Source organism: Tupaia chinensis, unplaced genomic scaffold, assembly GCF_000334495.1.
Source record: "Tupaia chinensis unplaced genomic scaffold, TupChi_1.0 Scaffold000235_1, whole genome shotgun sequence".
In the NCBI taxonomy this organism is placed as follows: Eukaryota; Metazoa; Chordata; class Mammalia; order Scandentia; family Tupaiidae; genus Tupaia; species Tupaia belangeri.
This window is the reverse complement of record NW_006159713.1, coordinates 5,087,593-5,104,627: the sequence shown is the minus strand read 5'-3', so window position 1 is coordinate 5,104,627 and position 17,035 is coordinate 5,087,593. Positions and strand designations below refer to the sequence as shown.

The window sequence follows — 17,035 nt, the reverse complement described above, 5'->3', positions numbered from 1 at the left end:
TGTGTGTGTGTGTGTGTGTGTGTGTGTGTGTGTGTGCCCAAAATCCCAGGAGGAGAATGGAGGAGAAGGGATTGCAGCATGGCCATTCCCCCTGGGGGAGTGACTTCTCATTTTCCCTCTCACTGCCTCTCTCTGTCTCTCTCCTGTGAGTGCAAGTGCCCTATAACAAGTCTTTTCAAAACCGTGAGCACTGAACCAGGTCCGTCCTCAGCAGCTCAGGTCTGCCGTCGGCCCCCTGACTTGGATAGTGTATTCCAGTTGTATGAGATGTGACCGTGGAAAAAGCCGGGTGAAGGAACCTTGGGACTCTACTCTTGTCACAACTTCCTGTGAGTCAAATTCTTTCAAAATGAAATGTTAAGGAAAAAAAAAAAAGAAAGAAAGAGAGAGAGAAAGAAAGCTTTGCCTCTGGGATTAAAAAAAGAAAGAAAGAGAGAGAGAAAGAAAACTTTGCCTCTGGGATGAGTTTAGAATATAGGCGATCTTTTCTATTTTTTCTCAAGCAATTGAGAAGCTTTCTGCCATGACTGATGAAGGGAAGGGGCAAAACTGTGACAGGTAGCATCCCGGGACCTCTTCTGAGTCCCTGGATCTAGCTTTGCCTGAAGCCCATACCCCTTGGGTTTCTCAGTGATGAGAACCACGCAGGCCCTTCTATGTCTAAGTTCATTGGAGTTGCGTTTTTGCCACTTGTTCCTGGGCTAGCCCTGACACGTTTCAACCTCCAGCCCCACTGTGCAGATGAGGAGAGTGAGGTGTGGAGGGTTTCAGTGTCTCCCTTGTCCTTCGGCCTCCCTTGCAGCAGGAGATGTTGGAGGTGGGGTGGGAAGTGGGGGCATCACCCACCTGAGAGCAATGTAGAGAACAATGGTGAAAGCCAAGAAGACCATGGAGACTCCGCAACCCGCCTGGGAGATGCGTGTGAGGGCCTGCACGGTGGCCTTGTCCAAGACGGGCCTCTGTGGGAGACACCCCGCCCCCCAACCCAGGTCACATGAGTTAGCAGCCAGGTCCACACACCCCCAGAGGCAGCTCCCTCCCTACCACGGGGATGAGGGCGGAGTGGGCTGTTACCAGCAGCAGCGTAAAGAAGGTTAGATGGTCACAGTGGCAGATAGTCCTCTGGGCTTTGTGCTCCGTGAAGCAGCCCTTGGAAGACCAGTCTCCTGTGGGCCCTGGGGAGATAGTGAGTGAGTGGAGGGGAGGAGAGAGGAGAGACGCTGCCCCGTGCGGGAGCCCATACACCCCCTGGCCATCTTACCCCAGGGAGGTGCTCCAGGCCCTACCTTTAGTCACATCCCAGAATACACAGGTGAAGGTCATGTTCTGAAACCAGAGAATGGGAGGCGGGAGAGGAGGGGAAGGCTGGGAGAAGGGTCTCGGCATGTGCGTGCATTAGGCAGAAGGCAGGGCCCACTCCCATGGGTGGCGTGGGGAGAATAACCGTCACTTAATGTGGTCAGTGAGGGGTACCAGTGAGGTGTGGAGCTGCTGGTGGAGGGTTTGCAAGTCTGCACGTGCTTTATGGGAGCATGTACGAAGGGGCCTCCAAAAGCTCATGAAAATGAGTGTCATGAAATAACTATACGTGGATGTTAAACTTGTTTTGCACGGAAATACGCTCATAGTTTAATTCCATCTTCCAGGCACTTTCGAAGTCCCTCATAGGTGGGCAAGTATGGCGTGCCATGGCTGCAGGTGTGCTTGGCCGGCCCTTACGAGCAGGCCTGTCAGTGTGTGAATGGGAGTGCACATGGCCTTTCTCAGGTCAGTGTGAAAGGTCAGGGGTTCAGGGCCCTGTGTGGGTCTGCTTGGAGCCTGTATGCCCCCACATGCCCGCCCACCCACCTGCCCCCAGTGACTGCCAGGCCTGGGTGAGGACTCACTCTCTGGTCCTGGTGAGAGAAGACGAGCTCCAAAGGCTCGGGCAGCCCGGTGACAGGCGTCTGGCCCACACTCAGCCCCACCAGGCGGTTGTTCAGCACGTGGCTGCCATCCCCCAGGCTGAGCTGCGAGCCCTGTGGAGGGGAGTGCGGGCTGTAGAGGGGCTGGAGTCCTGGGAGCCTCCAGGATTTGCAGCCTTAGCCTAGAGGGCAGAATCAGAGGCCAGGGCCCAGGGGGCCCAAAGGTCATGGGCAATCATCTTCCCTCTGCTCCCTGTAATCTCTTCCTGAGAATGGACCCGGCCAGGCCCCACACCCTAGGCCGACTGGCTGCAAAGCCATGCACACCCAACTCCATTGCTGGGCTCCAGAGCTCCTCTACTCTCCTAGCTAGGGGCCACGGGGCCAAGACAAGCTAGAGAAGGAGGGTGGTGGGTGCCTATAGGTGGGTGAGCCCTGCCACACCTGCGCCAGTATGCAGAACGCATGTTTGCACACAAGTATATATGCACCTCTGAGTGCACACACCTGATCCACATTTGTAAGGGTCTGAATGCACTGGCTCATGTGGACATGGTCACACCTGAGCACACGCGATTGCTTATGCACGGGAATAGTAAACAAAACACGCATGGGGCCTGCAGTCAGAATAGTGGTTAAGGCGCTGGACTCCCATGTTGGTGACCAAGGTTCTAGTCCCAGACATGGCAGCTTGAAACTCACATCAGGCGTGTGTGCATGTGTGCATGTGTGCCAACGATCCTGCGAGGAGAATGGAGGAGAATGGCCATCCCCCCTGAGGGGTGATTTCTTTCTTTTGGCCTCACTGTCTCTGTCTTTGAAGTGAGTGCACATACCTGATAGCAAAAGTCTCTCAAAGAAAGAAAGGAAGAAAGAGAGGAAAGAAAGAGAAAGAAAGAAGGAAGGAAGAAAGAAAAACAGGCATGATCATGGACACACAAGGGTACATGCACACATGGGGATACATATGAGGGGGTCTTCAAAAAGTTCACGGAAAACACAAATGATAGAAAGCCTATGGCTGGATCTCTAAATGTTAGGCACCAAAACCCTTATACTTTAATTCTATTTTCCCGTGAACTTTTTCAAGTCCCCGTCTGTACAAGTCTAAGGGCACGAGTGTGTGGGTGGGGCACATCTGAGTGTGTGTGAGCGGTGCGAGTCTGAGCTCGCACACTCTGCAGACTGAGCCTGGGATGGCCCTGACACTCCAGGAGGCTCTCCGCCTCCTCCACCCCCGACCCTCAGCAGTCTTCAGTGAGGACGGGCTGGGCCAGGGACCCTGGGAAACAGCGTGTGTCCTCGGGGCTTCCCTGAGTCCCCATCAGGCCTCTCCTCACCTTGAAGAGGTTCCCTGGACTGATGTCCAGTATAGTTATGGCCAGCCGGACCACCGACCTGTTGCCTGGCAGGGACCTGAAAAGGCTCCTGGGATCTGGCCCACACTCAGCCCCACCAGGCGGTTGTTCAGCACGTGGCTGCCATCCCCCAGGCTGAGCTGCGAGCCCTGTGGAGGGGAGTGCGGGCTGTAGAGGGGCTGGAGTCCTGGGAGCCTCCAGGATTTGCAGCCTTAGCCTAGAGGGCAGAATCAGAGGCCAGGGCCCAGGGGGCCCAAAGGTCATGGGCAATCATCTTCCCTCTGCTCCCTGTAATCTCTTCCTGAGAATGGACCCGGCCAGGCCCCACACCCTAGGCCGACTGGCTGCAAAGCCATGCACACCCAACTCCATTGCTGGGCTCCAGAGCTCCTCTACTCTCCTAGCTAGGGGCCACGGGGCCAAGACAAGCTAGAGAAGGAGGGTGGTGGGTGCCTATAGGTGGGTGAGCCCTGCCACACCTGCGCCAGTATGCAGAACGCATGTTTGCACACAAGTATATATGCACCTCTGAGTGCACACACCTGATCCACATTTGTAAGGGTCTGAATGCACTGGCTCATGTGGACATGGTCACACCTGAGCACACGCGATTGCTTATGCACGGGAATAGTAAACAAAACACGCATGGGGCCTGCAGTCAGAATAGTGGTTAAGGCGCTGGACTCCCATGTTGGTGACCAAGGTTCTAGTCCCAGACATGGCAGCTTGAAACTCACATCAGGCGTGTGTGCATGTGTGCATGTGTGCCAACGATCCTGCGAGGAGAATGGAGGAGAATGGCCATCCCCCCTGAGGGGTGATTTCTTTCTTTTGGCCTCACTGTCTCTGTCTTTGAAGTGAGTGCACATACCTGATAGCAAAAGTCTCTCAAAGAAAGAAAGGAAGAAAGAGAGGAAAGAAAGAGAAAGAAAGAAGGAAGGAAGAAAGAAAAACAGGCATGATCATGGACACACAAGGGTACATGCACACATGGGGATACATATGAGGGGGTCTTCAAAAAGTTCACGGAAAACACAAATGATAGAAAGCCTATGGCTGGATCTCTAAATGTTAGGCACCAAAACCCTTATACTTTAATTCTATTTTCCCGTGAACTTTTTCAAGTCCCCGTCTGTACAAGTCTAAGGGCACGAGTGTGTGGGTGGGGCACATCTGAGTGTGTGTGAGCGGTGCGAGTCTGAGCTCGCACACTCTGCAGACTGAGCCTGGGATGGCCCTGACACTCCAGGAGGCTCTCCGCCTCCTCCACCCCCGACCCTCAGCAGTCTTCAGTGAGGACGGGCTGGGCCAGGGACCCTGGGAAACAGCGTGTGTCCTCGGGGCTTCCCTGAGTCCCCATCAGGCCTCTCCTCACCTTGAAGAGGTTCCCTGGACTGATGTCCAGTATAGTTATGGCCAGCCGGACCACCGACCTGTTGCCTGGCAGGGACCTGAAAAGGCTCCTGGGAAGTCGGACTCCATTGGGGGGCTTGTCCTCACCCTTTGCCGTCACCTGCATTGGAATCTGCAACCACATAGATCCGGCAATTCCCACCTTTACCCAAGGGTTCCAGTCCCAACACAGATCCTGCTGTCCACCCCCCTCTCCCCAGTCAAGAGAGGAAACTGAGGCACAGGGGTGGAAAGGCAGTGCCTACGGGCTGTCGCTCTGAGAGGCAGGACACCGGGAGCCCTGGCCCAGCTCTGCACCTGCCAGGCTGTGAGCTCCCAGCCCAGCACGGCACTTGTGGTGCCTCAGTTTCCCCGTACGGAGAATGGACTCAGCTAGGGCAGGCTGAACGCAGTCTGTGAAGAGATGACCTGTGGGCAAGCAGTGTGCCAGTGTGGGGAGCTCGGCTGTGGGGAGCTGGTGGCCAGGGCCTGGGCCTTGTGTGTACAGAGGGCTTGCTGCTGACGGTGTCTGGCTTCTGACTTGGGAGTAAAAGGAAAGGACAGAGCCCTCAGGAAGGACGCTCAGGAAGGGAGCGTCAGGGGCCGAGACAGGACACGCGAAGCCACTTGGGTGCTGACCCTCCCACCCGTGATAAGCTAAGGAGGGTCACGTTCAGGCAGTGGGGCAGTGGTAACAGGACTGGGCCCACCTGGGAAGGTTCTCGCTGTGTCCCGCGACCTCCCTGAGCACAGTGGGCACACGTGTGTGCCTGTAATCCTGGGCAGCTGAGCCAGAGATGGCTCAAGGTGTGGGGACCCTGTCGGGGTGCCTGCCGCTCTCTTTCTGTCTCATTCTCTTTTATGGGGCGAATAAATCAACTTGAAAAAAAAAAAAAAAAAAGACAAACTGAGAATGGTCAAAATACTAAAATAAAAGTCAGGAATTCCCAAAGCATCTTGTTCATCCTCGGATCTCACTGTTGCCCCGGGGCCTGGTGGCCCTTCCTCTGTAACTTCCTTCTTCTGAGCCCAGAGCCTTGTGGGAAGGACACGTGGCTGAGTCCTGGGGCCGGAGGATACCCCATGCGGACGGCTCAGCTCCTTGGGTGACACGATAAAGGTTGAGAAAGGCCCTGTCTAACTTCCATTTCCCCTTCTCCAGATGACCGTAAAAGTACCTTCCTGCCAGCCAGCGGGCCTTGTGCCTGCACTTCCGCCATGAGGTTTGAGCCTTCAGGGCGGCTGGAGGAGGTTACTGAGCCCTCACTGGACCCAGATACCCGTGCGTTGTCTAAGTCCTCCTGATAATCCTGAAAGTGGGCAACACCTTCACTGTTTTACACAAGGGGAAACTGAGGCTCAGAGGAATGACTGAGGTCCAAGATCACAATGGCTAGTAAGGGGAAGCACTGGGATTTAAACCCAGACCGTGGTAAATCTAGAGTCTGGCCATTTAATTGTTTTGCTGCCAGCATGCCCTTTAGCTAGTTTCAAATGCGTTCCCTGGGTAGAGGAGCTCAGGAAAATTTTGAACTCAGAGGAATCTTCAAACTCATTTTATAGGTGAGGACTCCGGGGCCCGGGGTAGGGAAGGAGTTCCTAGAGGGCAGCTAGTGAAGTGATGGGAAGTCCAGGACTGGAACTCCGGGCTCCTGGCTCAGGTCAGGGCCCTTCCAAATGTTTCGTCCTCGCACCCGGGATAATCTATTACCAGGAGCTGCTCGTCTGGTTTACTCTGAGCACCCGTTAACACAGTAGTTGAGCTCACCAAATCAGACATGGACACCAGCCCAGGCCAGGACAGATCTCAGAACTTTGAAATATATAGGATCTTCCAAAAGTTCATGGGAAATACATATTACGGGAAAACGATGCAAGATTTCAAATTGTTTTACACCAAAATAAACTTGTATTTTAAATACCCTTTTCCATGAACTTCTTAAAATTTTTCTTTCTTTCTCCCCCGAGCAAAAAAGAGAGACAGCACCCTCAATAGGTCTCGACTCTAATCCATCCCCTGGCCCTTAACCACAGGAAATGGACAGGCCCGTGGCAGGCGTACTCACGGAGGTCTCCGGACTTGAACCAGGGACCTTCCCATGTGGGATTGCCTTGCAGAGCATCCCCTTTTGCTGCTGTGCCACCATCTGGCCCCTTTGTGAACTTTTTGAAGCCCCCCCTCATCCGTGCCTAGGGGTCGGAACTGGCTAGTAAGGATGGGAGAACTCATCACCTGAGAGGGTTCCAGAGAGAAGTGCAGGTCTTCAGAGAGGTTGGTGTTGAAGTTCTGGACCAAAACCTTCACGAAAGACATATTCACTGTATTCGTCTTATTCTCCTCCACCAGATGGGTCTCGTAATTCAGCCAGTAACTGCAAAGGGCCAGGGGTTGGGGGAGAGGAGGATCACCCAGACTGAGTTAACCTTAACTGGTTAGGCTCTGGAGATGAGCAGGCCAACCCCGAATATCAAAGCCAAGGCCCCGAGATCACCGTGTGAGAAAGAAGAGCGCTTGGGAGCAATCGAGGCTGGTCCTGAGGGATTCCAGCTCAGGGTCCCTCTGAATATTTTACGTGCTCGTCTCGTTTTTTTTGGCAGTGAAATACATACAACATAGACTCGACCATTTTCACATGCACACTTCAGTGGCATGAAGTTCATTCACAGTGGATGCTGTGCAACGCCCCGCCTTCCCCCTCCTTCTAGTTCCGGAACGTTTTCATCACCCTCAAAGGAAACCACATTCCCATTAAGCAGTCACTCACTTCCTCCTTCCCCAGCAACCACTAATCGGCTGTTGTCGCTGCGAATTTCCCTATTCTGGGTATTTCATACAAATGGAATCATTTGAGGGGTCTCCAAAAAGTCCATGGAAAATGCACATTATGAAAAAACTAGCTAGGGTCAGCAGGTGGCCTGGTGGTTAAGACGCTGGACCCCACATGGCTGACTACGTGGTTGAGCTCTGAACCCGGCAGCTTGAAGAACACACTGGGCACCTGTGCATGAGTGTCCAAAATCCTGGGAGGAGAATGGGGGGAAGGGATTATGGCATGGCTGCTCCCCTAGGGTACAGGGAGAATGCTTTCTCACTTTCTCTCTCTCTCTGCAGAGTGCACGTGCCCTATAGCAAATAAATAAAGAAATAAATACTCAGGGTTTTTTTTAAAGAATTATTTTATTGGAGGGACCAGCAGGTGGCGTGGTGGTTAAGGCACTGGAGTGAATGAATAAATAAAATTAAATAATTTTTTTAAAAAAAGAATTATTTTATTTATCTATTCATTTATTTTCATTTGACCACGGAGAGTCAATGTGTGTGTGTGTGTGTGTGTGTGTGTGTGGATGTGAGAGAGAGAGAGAGGGAGCTGGCAAGTCCAAGACTCCAACCGTGGTCGGCCATGTGAGAGTCTAGCACCCTTAACCAGCATGCCACCTGCCAGCCCCAATAAATACTCAATTTTACAAGAGAGAAAAAGAAAAAAATTATGTTTGAATTTCAAAATGTGTTTTTGCATCAGAGTAAACTTACATTTTTATTCCATTTTCTCATAAGGTTTATGTGGAGTTTTTGTTTTTGCCAGAGGGCATGTGCACTTGCCAGGAAGCAGGAAAAGGAGACAGAAGCACCCTACAATGGGTGTTCAGTGTTCACGTTGAAATCCTTCCTCTTCCACTCCTCCTTACCCTCAGGACTTGGGGCATGCACACATACCCAGCATAGTTCTCAGCCCTCCGGGGCCATGATTCAAACGCTGCTGGCCATGTGGGATCCAGTTTTTGTGTTTTTTTTTTTAACCGCTGAGCCACAAGACCAGGCCTCCGCCATGAATTTTTCGAAGTCCTCTAACCTGAGATGTCATTTGTGGCTGACTTCTTTTACTTCCATAATGTTTTCACGGTCACTCTGTAGGGGCGTGTATCTGCAGGCCATGGTGTGGCCATTCTGTAAATATGATTGCGCCACATCCATTGATGGACATCTGGGAGTGTTCCACTCTTTGGCTCTTGCAAGTGGTGCTACTCTGAATATGTACAAGCTCTTGTTTGAAAGGTAGTTTTAAGTTGGGGGCAGGGGTAAATACCTAGACAGCATGAAAAGGAGCCTCCTGGGCAGTTTTTGGAAGCTAAGAAACTACTAGGGCAGGTACGGATGGGGATGGGAGCCTCTTCAGGCCAGCGAAACGACGTGTCGGTAATTCAGTCAGATAGCAGTCCTATCACCAACCTGGGCGTACAAGGTCTTCGACGAATAGTTACTGAGCACCTACTATAAGCTAAGCACTTTTTGGGGTATCCCAGAAGAGTTATGGGTAACTTGGATTCGAAGTGAGAGGAGAAGAGGGAGGCAGAGATAGAAGGTACTTCAAAAAGTTTGTGGAAATGGGCCGTCCCATGGCCTGTTGGTTAAGGGAGCTGGATCCCACGTCACTAACCCTGTAGAGTAAGTCCTGGCCCTGCCAGCTTGGAAACCACTAGGGCCATGTGCATGCATGTCCCAAATCCGGACAGGAGAGAGAAATGGAGACGAGACTGTGGCATGTCTACACCCCATTGAGAGATGCTTTCTCCCTTTCTCTGTCTCTGTCTCTCCCTGGAAAACTGGAAATTAAAAAAAGAAAAAAGTTACTGGAAAAATGGGATAAAAGTACAATCTGATTTTCAGGAAACAAGTTTTGAAAGTCACATTTTAAAAAAATAACATGAAATTTTCTATGAACTTTTGGAAGATGTCTCTGCATGCACACACGTATGCTCACACCTTCTCCCGGTCTTTCCCTCCTCCCGTATTTTGGAGATGACTCTTGAAGATGTGGTCAATTACTTTATTGTTTTGCTAGAGGGCATGCATGCTTGCCAGAGAGGGACAAAGAAAGAGGGAGGTGACAAAGCACTCCCCAGGGGGACCATCATCTCCTCCATTTCTCCCTCTTTTGGGGGATTTTGGGCACCCATGCACACATGCCCAGCATGTTTCTCAAGCCACTGAGTCTCAAAGCACACGGTGGGCCATGTGGGATCCAGCCACCCTAACCTCCAGTCCAAGGAGCCAGCCCGAAGCTGATGTATCCTAAACCCCTTTGTCTCGGTCACTCACACATCTGAGCAGCCTCTTGGTCTCATCAGCTCTGCGTCCTACCATCTCCCTGATCCTCACCCCTCTAGGTACATGGTCCCCTCGTTGGTTTAGGCCTCGTGTCACCCAGGTCACCACTGTGTCACCACCCCGTAGCCTTCCCTGAAACCTGAGCACTCTTTCTAAAATGCGAAGTCGCTTATACTCTTCTTATGCATACGTAGGTTGTGTTCATACCCCTGCCACTGGTTCAGCTTACACGATCCTCTTGGCCTCAGTCCCTGCTTCCGTTCTCACACCTCCCTTCGCCGCCTCCTTCCTCCAGCAGGTTACACTCTGACAGAGATGTCGTAGTTCTGCCTCAGTACTCTGCAGTGCTGCTGCCTATATCCCTGACAACTGCTGAGGTCCAGCTGGAAATCTCCTACGCACCCCTCAGAGCCCTTTCATAGATGGCCTCCTCTGAATCCTTGGAAGACTTCCTTCCTTTCGGCTCACTTGGCCCCTCGTCCACTTCTTGTATGATCACACTCCGGACTCACTATCATTTGAGTCCATTTCTGGTCTTCTGTAACTCCCAAGGATAGGGACAGGGGCTTATTCATCTCTGCATCCCCTCGATCAGCAGGGCCCCAATTGCCAGGTGGAGGTCTGGGTCAAGGGGAATGTGGAGGTCAAACAAGAGGTGGAAGGGTGAGATGGGAGCAGTGTTTCCTGGGGCAGGTGATGCCATCCCTTCCTGGTAGCACCCCCACACACACACACCCCACACAGGAGCCCCAGGTTCCCACTCCAGCTGGAAGGCCCTCTCACCTTTGCAGGTTTCCCACATTGCAGGTGTCACTCTTCCCCGGCTGACACTTCCTGGAGCACTCAGCTGCATCGTTCAAGCCTAAATTGTCGTAGTGGCCTGCGAGGTCGCTGAGCCCCAGGCAGATGCTTCTCGGTGGTTCTGGTGGTTCTGTTTGCATACCTGAGGGAGGGTGCGGAAAGTGTGATGGGCCAGACAGGGAGGAGAGAAAGGAGCTCGAGAGCCAGAGACTGGGAGGGCTGGTGTCCCGCTCCAACATCCGCACTGACTTTATAGCCAAGCTGCACTCATAGTCCCTCTCCGGGCCTCAGTTTCTGCAGTGAAAGGACATACCATCCCCCACCTCACAGAGCTGGCAGGATGATGAGGGAAAAGTGTTTGCAAAGGCTTGGCATATGGCTCTGTAGATAAAAGTTCACTGTCAGGCCGACAGGTGGCGTGGCGGTTAAGGGTTCCAGACTCCCACATGGCCAACCACAGTTTGAGTCCTGGACCTGGCGGCTTGCTCTCTCACTTTCCCTCTCTCTCCCTCTCTCACACTCTATTTCAATCTGGTCAAATTAGAAAATAAATAAATAAATAAATAAATAAACAAACAAACAAAGTTAAATAAAATAATTCTTAAAAAAAATTTTGTTATCTTAGTACTCAACAAAAGGCTTCATATGTTAGTGCTATTTCTCCTTTACCACCTCTACCAGGGAGTCTGCCTGGTTTTTGCAGTTCTGTAAGACTTCCAGCATCATTGCAACTGTAGCTTCATGGTATAATGTTTGGCTGTATTCTGTCTTGTTTATCGTCATGCCCCACAATCACGTGACAACCCTCACAGTTACCTCTTGAGGCAGGTAGGGTACAGCAAACTAAGGCCCCTGTAGCAAGATGACTCAAGCAAAGCCACCAGGCAGCTGCAGGCTGCTCCAGGACTAGAGTCCACTCTCATGATGTCTCGTCCAGTGTCCTTTCCTCTAATGCGAGTCACTTATTACCTGTGTGTCCTCGGACAAGTCTCTTAAACTCTCTGAGTCTCTATCTTCTCACCAGCACAATGGGCTTAATAATCCTTTTCCTTGCAAGTTTTGGGAGAGGATTTGAGATGATAATAATACGTCAGGTCATCAGGAAAGTCATGACGTATTTTTCTATGTTTTTCTATTCACAAATGCATCATGACTTTCTCGACAACCCAATACGTAAAGGACGGAGCTCTTCGTAGGTGCTCCAAGTGCCATAATTTTTTTTTCAGGAATGTGTTTATACGTACACGCACACACACATGCAACAGGAATACGCAACTATACAGAGAGCCAGGCTTATTCCTCCTGGAAGAATGATTCCTCTGGGAATTCAGACGGCAGTCACCAGCAAGATGGGCAGGGCGTTAGATTTCTCTCTCGACAAAAGTCAGATGTGCACGGAGTTTAAGACTTTAAACTGGGGGCCGGCAGATGGCATGGAAGTTAAGGTGGCTGGATCCCACATGGCTGACTTCATAGTTTGAGTCCCAAAGCCGGCGGCTTGAAAATCATGCTGGGCACACATGTGTATGTGCCCAAAATCCCGAGAGGAGAATGGAGGAGAGGGGATTGTGGCATGGCCATCCCCCCAGGGTGATTCCTCACTTCTCCCCTTTTTTGTCTCTCTCTGTCTCTCTCTACCTCTCTCTGGTGAGCACACGCACCACATAGCAAACTAACAAAAATGTATTAATTAAAAGATTTTTAAAAAAGCTTTAAACTGTACACAAGGACATAAAATGAAAAGTCAAAGTCCCTCTTCCTGCAGGTCCCAGGCCACACTCCAGAGTTCACCACCTGTAGCAAGTTATTGCACAACTTTCCGGGAATTTTGTAAGTATTCACATGTAGATCTTTTTTTTTTTTTAAGAGATATTTTTGCTATACTGCGCGTGTGTTTGTCAGAGAGACAGACAGAGAGACAGAAAGCAAGAAATCACCCCCCAGTGGGGATGGCCACGCCGCAATCCCTTCTCCTCCATTCTCCTCTCAGGATTTTGGGCACGCACACACATGCACCCGGAATGAGTTTAAGCCACCAGGTCCGGGACTCAAACCGTGGTTGACTATGTGGGAGTCCAGCGACATAACAATTATGCCATCTGCTGGCCCCCCGTCTAGGTCAAAGAGTAATTTTAAAAATTATGACTGAATTCCCCTCCCAAAAAGATGCACCTACATACACTCCCAGCAAACGTGAGCAAGGGCGACTACTCACACACAGGCTCACAGTCCTCATTGTACTGCTGTACGATTTTCAACGTCCGCCAGCCTGAGAGGCCGGAGTGATCTCCTTTTCATTTAAGAAGGCGTGCGAGCATCTAGCTACATATTTGCTGACGGCTTGTGTGTCTTCTTCTGTCAACTGCTTCATCGTGTAGTTCCCTCATTTGGGGGTGAGAGGGCGTCTCGACTCCATGAGACCGGCCCACCAGACCTGTGAAAGGAGCTCTTTCTGGCATGGAGAGTGCAGGGGGGCGAAATGGGCAGGTGCATTAGATTCCTCTTTGTTTTTAAGCTTATTATTCCTTTGATGAGAGAGGGGCAGGCAGAGGCAGAGACCGAAACAGAGATAGGCACCTCCAACAGGGCCTTCATGCCATGATCCACCCTCAGCAAGTGACGCCGTGGTGGGTGACAGTGGAGGGCCTGCCTCTGGGCTGGTGTGAATTTCAATGCATGCATGTCATGTATGTGAAGTTCTTGGGAAGCTCCCAGCACAGAGAAGATCATTAAACATCTTTCTCATGGTTATTTTAAAATTTTATTTATTTATGTTTTGCTATAGGGCATGTGTATTTACTAGGGAGAGACTAAAGGAGAGAGAGAGCGAGAAAATGAGAAAGCAAGCCACCAGGTCTGGGACTTAAATCATGGTTTGCTATGTGGAAATTGTCTCTTTTTTATGAGAATGTTTTTGCTATAGTGTGTGTGCACTCGCCAGAGAGACAGAAAGGGATAGAAAGTGAGAAATTGACACCCGGAGGGCATGGCGACCCCTCAATCCCTTCTCCTCCATCCCCCTCTCAGGATTTTGGGCGCGCACTTGTCTGGCTCGTTTTAAGCTGCAAAGTTCAGGACTTGAACAGCACATGACAACGTGAGTCTAGCACCTTAACCACGGTGCCACCTGCTGGCCCCTGAAGTCCAGAGTCTTAACCACCTCACCAGCTGCCGGGCCATCTCGTGGTTATTTTTTGGAGACGTTGGAAGCATTTAGCTCAGACCAGGAGGCCGTGAACTAGGCCTGTGTGAGGGGCAACACCTCCCACCCCTCCGGACCTTCAGCGCTCATCCATCCTGTGCTGCCTGGGAGGCTGGCCTCAGACCACCTCGGTGGGGTCAGTGAATGGGGACTAGGCTGGAGCCCTGCAGTCCCTCCCTGGACCAGCTCACCAGCAGGGGACCCTCCCCTTCTGCCCGTTCTCCACAAATCCTGCTGACCGCTGCCTCCCCTGCCCTCAGACCTCTGGGTGCTGAGAGCTTCCTCTGGTGCCAGCCCGGAGAGCACCCCACCTTCTTGTCCCCTCCCCCTGCCTACACCTGTGTAAAGTGTCCCTTTATTAAAGTCCCTCCATTGGCCACTAGAGAATGACCTGCCCCCTGCCCAGCCTTACTTGCCCAGTCCCCACCACACCCCAAGAACTTCTCAGAAGCCCCTTTGTCACTCTGCTGGACTGTGAGCCCCCGGGCAGGGGCCACGTGGCACCAGCAGGGAGCCTAGCACAGTAGAGGACAGGAGAGGTGCTCTTGAGTGAACGTGTGATTGGATGGATGGGGAGATGGGCGAACGGCGTCTAACCATCAACACCCGCCCAGGAAGGAGTCCTGCTCCTGGACAGAAACCTCTCTGACTCTCGCGTGGTTCCAATGACTGACACTCCGCCTGGCCCAGGACACTCACACCACCAAAGGGCATACTCATGTCATCGCGCAGAGGAGCCTTGAAGGCCCAACCAGCGAATTGTGGCTTTAGTAAAGGCCGTAGCCTGAGGGCCTGCCCTGTACGGGATCCTCCCAGCCTGGGGAAGACAGTGCGGCCACCCTCTTTCCTTGGATCCAAGGACTCCATCTTTGCACTTTGCTGAATCTCCCAACATTTGAAAAGAAGAGGGTCCTTCAAAGCCCAGAGAGGTTGGTCCATGCGGCCCAAATCACATGACCATCAGTCGGCCATAGGAAAAGACAGACACGTAAGCCACTTGCGGAGTCAGGAGCAAATGGGTCGGAAGTGGGGCAGTGGTAAACGTGGGGCCCACCCCGTAGGAAGGTTCCAGACTGAAGCCCTCTCTGAGTACCAGGGCTGGGTCCTGGTGGGAGTGGTGTGCAGCGCTGAAACCTTGATCCGCAATGCTTTCTGTCTCTCACTGTCTCTGCGTCTCTTTCACTCATAGAAGAAATACATAAATGGGAACCAGCAGTTGGCGTAATGGCTCTGTCGCTGGACTCCCATGTACTCGACCACAGTCCCAGACCATGTGGCTTAAATTCACGCCGAGCATGTGGGCCTGTGTGCCCAAGACCCCAAGAGGAGAATGGAAGAGACAGGATTGCGGCGTGACCATCCCCCCTGGGGGGTGATTTCTCACTTTCTGCCTTTCTATCTCACTCTGACTTTCTGGAAAGTGCACGCTCCCTATAGCAAAAACCTCTTCCCCCGCAAAAAAAAAAAAATGTAAATGAACTTTTAAAACTAATCAGAGGAGGCTGCAAGGGCTGAGGTGGGAGCACCTCCCTCTGCTGAAGGGATCACCGAGACACACAGAGCAGCCCAGAGAGCAGGCAGGTGGGCAGGGGATGAGGGGCACTTTCCAGGACAGGACAGCCAGGATGAGGCCGTCCTCCTGTCGCCTCTGGAGACTCAACCAGAGGGCGAAGGGGCAGGAGGTGACTGAGGACTGTGGACCACTGCGAGGGCAAGGGAGGGGAGCCGTGTGGGGTGGTGTGTGTGGGTAGAGGGGCCAGACCAAAGAGGGAGGAGGGAGTCAGCCCTGCCTGGCCTCAGCTTCCAGAGGGTCCCGGCCCTCCCAGGGAGCTTGGAGGCTAGCAGGAGAATAGCATGCCCAGGCCCCACCCTGCCCCAGAGCCAGGCTTGTCGGGGAGCACAGCCTGGATGGGGAAATGAGGGGACACTCCCCATCCTCCCCCATCTCCAGGGTGTTGTCAGGAAGCAAAGGGGGCCTGGGACCCACACTGACCAAAGCTTACCTGGACGACAGGCTAGATGGGGTGCTAAGGCGATCGGGGCGCTCCTCCAAGGGCACGCTCAGACCCTGACTGCCCATCCTCCAAGGACATGCCCCATCCCTGGTCCCCCATCACTCCCTGTCCTGTCCTGGCTCTCCCCTGCCCCTGCCCCTGCCCCAGACCCCTCTGCAGAGCAGGGTCTCCCAGGCTTGGAGGAGGCACGAGGATTGAGACTGCTCACCTGAGGCCAGGAGCAGGAGCAGGAGCAGGAGCAGGGTCCCCAGGACCCTGGGCATCACCATCCTCGGGCAGCCTCACTGGCACCAGCACCAGCAGGAGCCCTGCCGTCTGGCCCTCTGGTACCGGACTCTGCTGAGCCGGCCGTCCCCACCCGCCGCCCCACCGCTGCTTCCTGTGGCCTTTCTCGCTCTTCCTGCTCTATGGCGCCATCGCCATCGCGGACGGGGGGTGGTTGTGAAAGGTGAGCGTAGAGAACAGGACAGCCCTCTCAGCCTCCCCCTCCCTGGGGAGCCACCTGCAGGGGGAGCCACCTGCAGGGGGAGCCAGACAAGGCAGGAGCGCTGAGACCCCACACCCATCCCAGGGACGTGCTCCCAGGGCCCCACTGGGGTGGGCGCTGTGGGGACCCCAGGGAGGGGGTGAGGAGCAAGGCTTTGGAGTCAGGTACACCTCTGCAGATCCCTCCTCTCACAGCGGGGCCTCCGTAAAGGGGAGAAAACAGCATGGAACAGATACAGAGCCGGGCCACAGGGACGAGGACGAACATGTAGCTGGTGACCAGGCTTTGAACAAGGCCAGGCATGGCCTTGAGCCCACGCCTGCTGGGGGCCTCGGAGGAGAGGAGGAGCTGGCCTTGTGGCCCCGGCCACCCCCACCAGACTGGATAACAAGAGGTACAGAGAGGCACCATGGCCGCAGGACAGGAGCGAGGGCTCAGGGTCACCTCGGCCTGACATCCGTCCTGGCCACTTCCCAAGGTGTGTGGGAACCATGAGGTGATGCGTGTCGGTTGCTCCATCAGTGGGCGTGGCCATGGCTAGCACTCCTGTGTGGTGGTGACCGGCCTGTGAAGTCATTGTCATCCCCCACAGCTGGCCACTGCAGGCCCCAAGGGGAAGTGAGGGCAGCAAACATACATGGACTCGGGCCCGAGGGTAGTGGGGCCAGCCATGCAGGCCTCTGCTCCCATGGCCCCGGGAAGCCGTGTGGATGAGTGCGGCCCTTGGCACGGGCCCACGGCCACTGGGAGATGGGGAGGTGAAGGGACC

General features: G+C 53.3%; 1 protein-coding gene across 4 annotated transcripts in view; it reads right to left on the bottom strand.

Annotated features, from left to right (window-relative positions):
• The window catches only part of ADGRG3 (adhesion G protein-coupled receptor G3), a 27,075-nt gene extending 10,941 nt beyond the window's left edge, over positions 1–16,134 (bottom strand). For 2 of the 4 annotated variants that reach the window (XM_027771851.1, XM_027771852.1), the window contains exons 1-9: positions 15,988–16,134; positions 10,545–10,704; positions 6,888–7,026; positions 4,714–4,787; positions 3,245–3,320; positions 1,887–2,018; positions 1,287–1,326; positions 1,075–1,175; positions 847–959 (exon numbers count right to left, since the gene is read on the bottom strand). In XM_027771851.1, the coding sequence (XP_027627652.1) occupies positions 847–959; positions 1,075–1,175; positions 1,287–1,326; positions 1,887–2,018; positions 3,245–3,320; positions 4,714–4,787; positions 6,888–7,026; positions 10,545–10,704; positions 15,988–16,048 (896 nt within the window). In that variant the 5' untranslated portion in view covers positions 16,049–16,134. Of the gene's footprint in view, positions 1–846; positions 960–1,074; positions 1,176–1,286; positions 1,327–1,886; positions 2,019–3,244; positions 3,321–4,637; positions 4,788–6,887; positions 7,027–10,544; positions 10,705–15,987 lie in introns of those variants that run through there. The other 2 variants (XM_027771854.1, XM_027771853.1) reach the window with 2 other exon arrangements.
• Between the last annotated feature and the right edge of the window lie 901 nt (positions 16,135–17,035).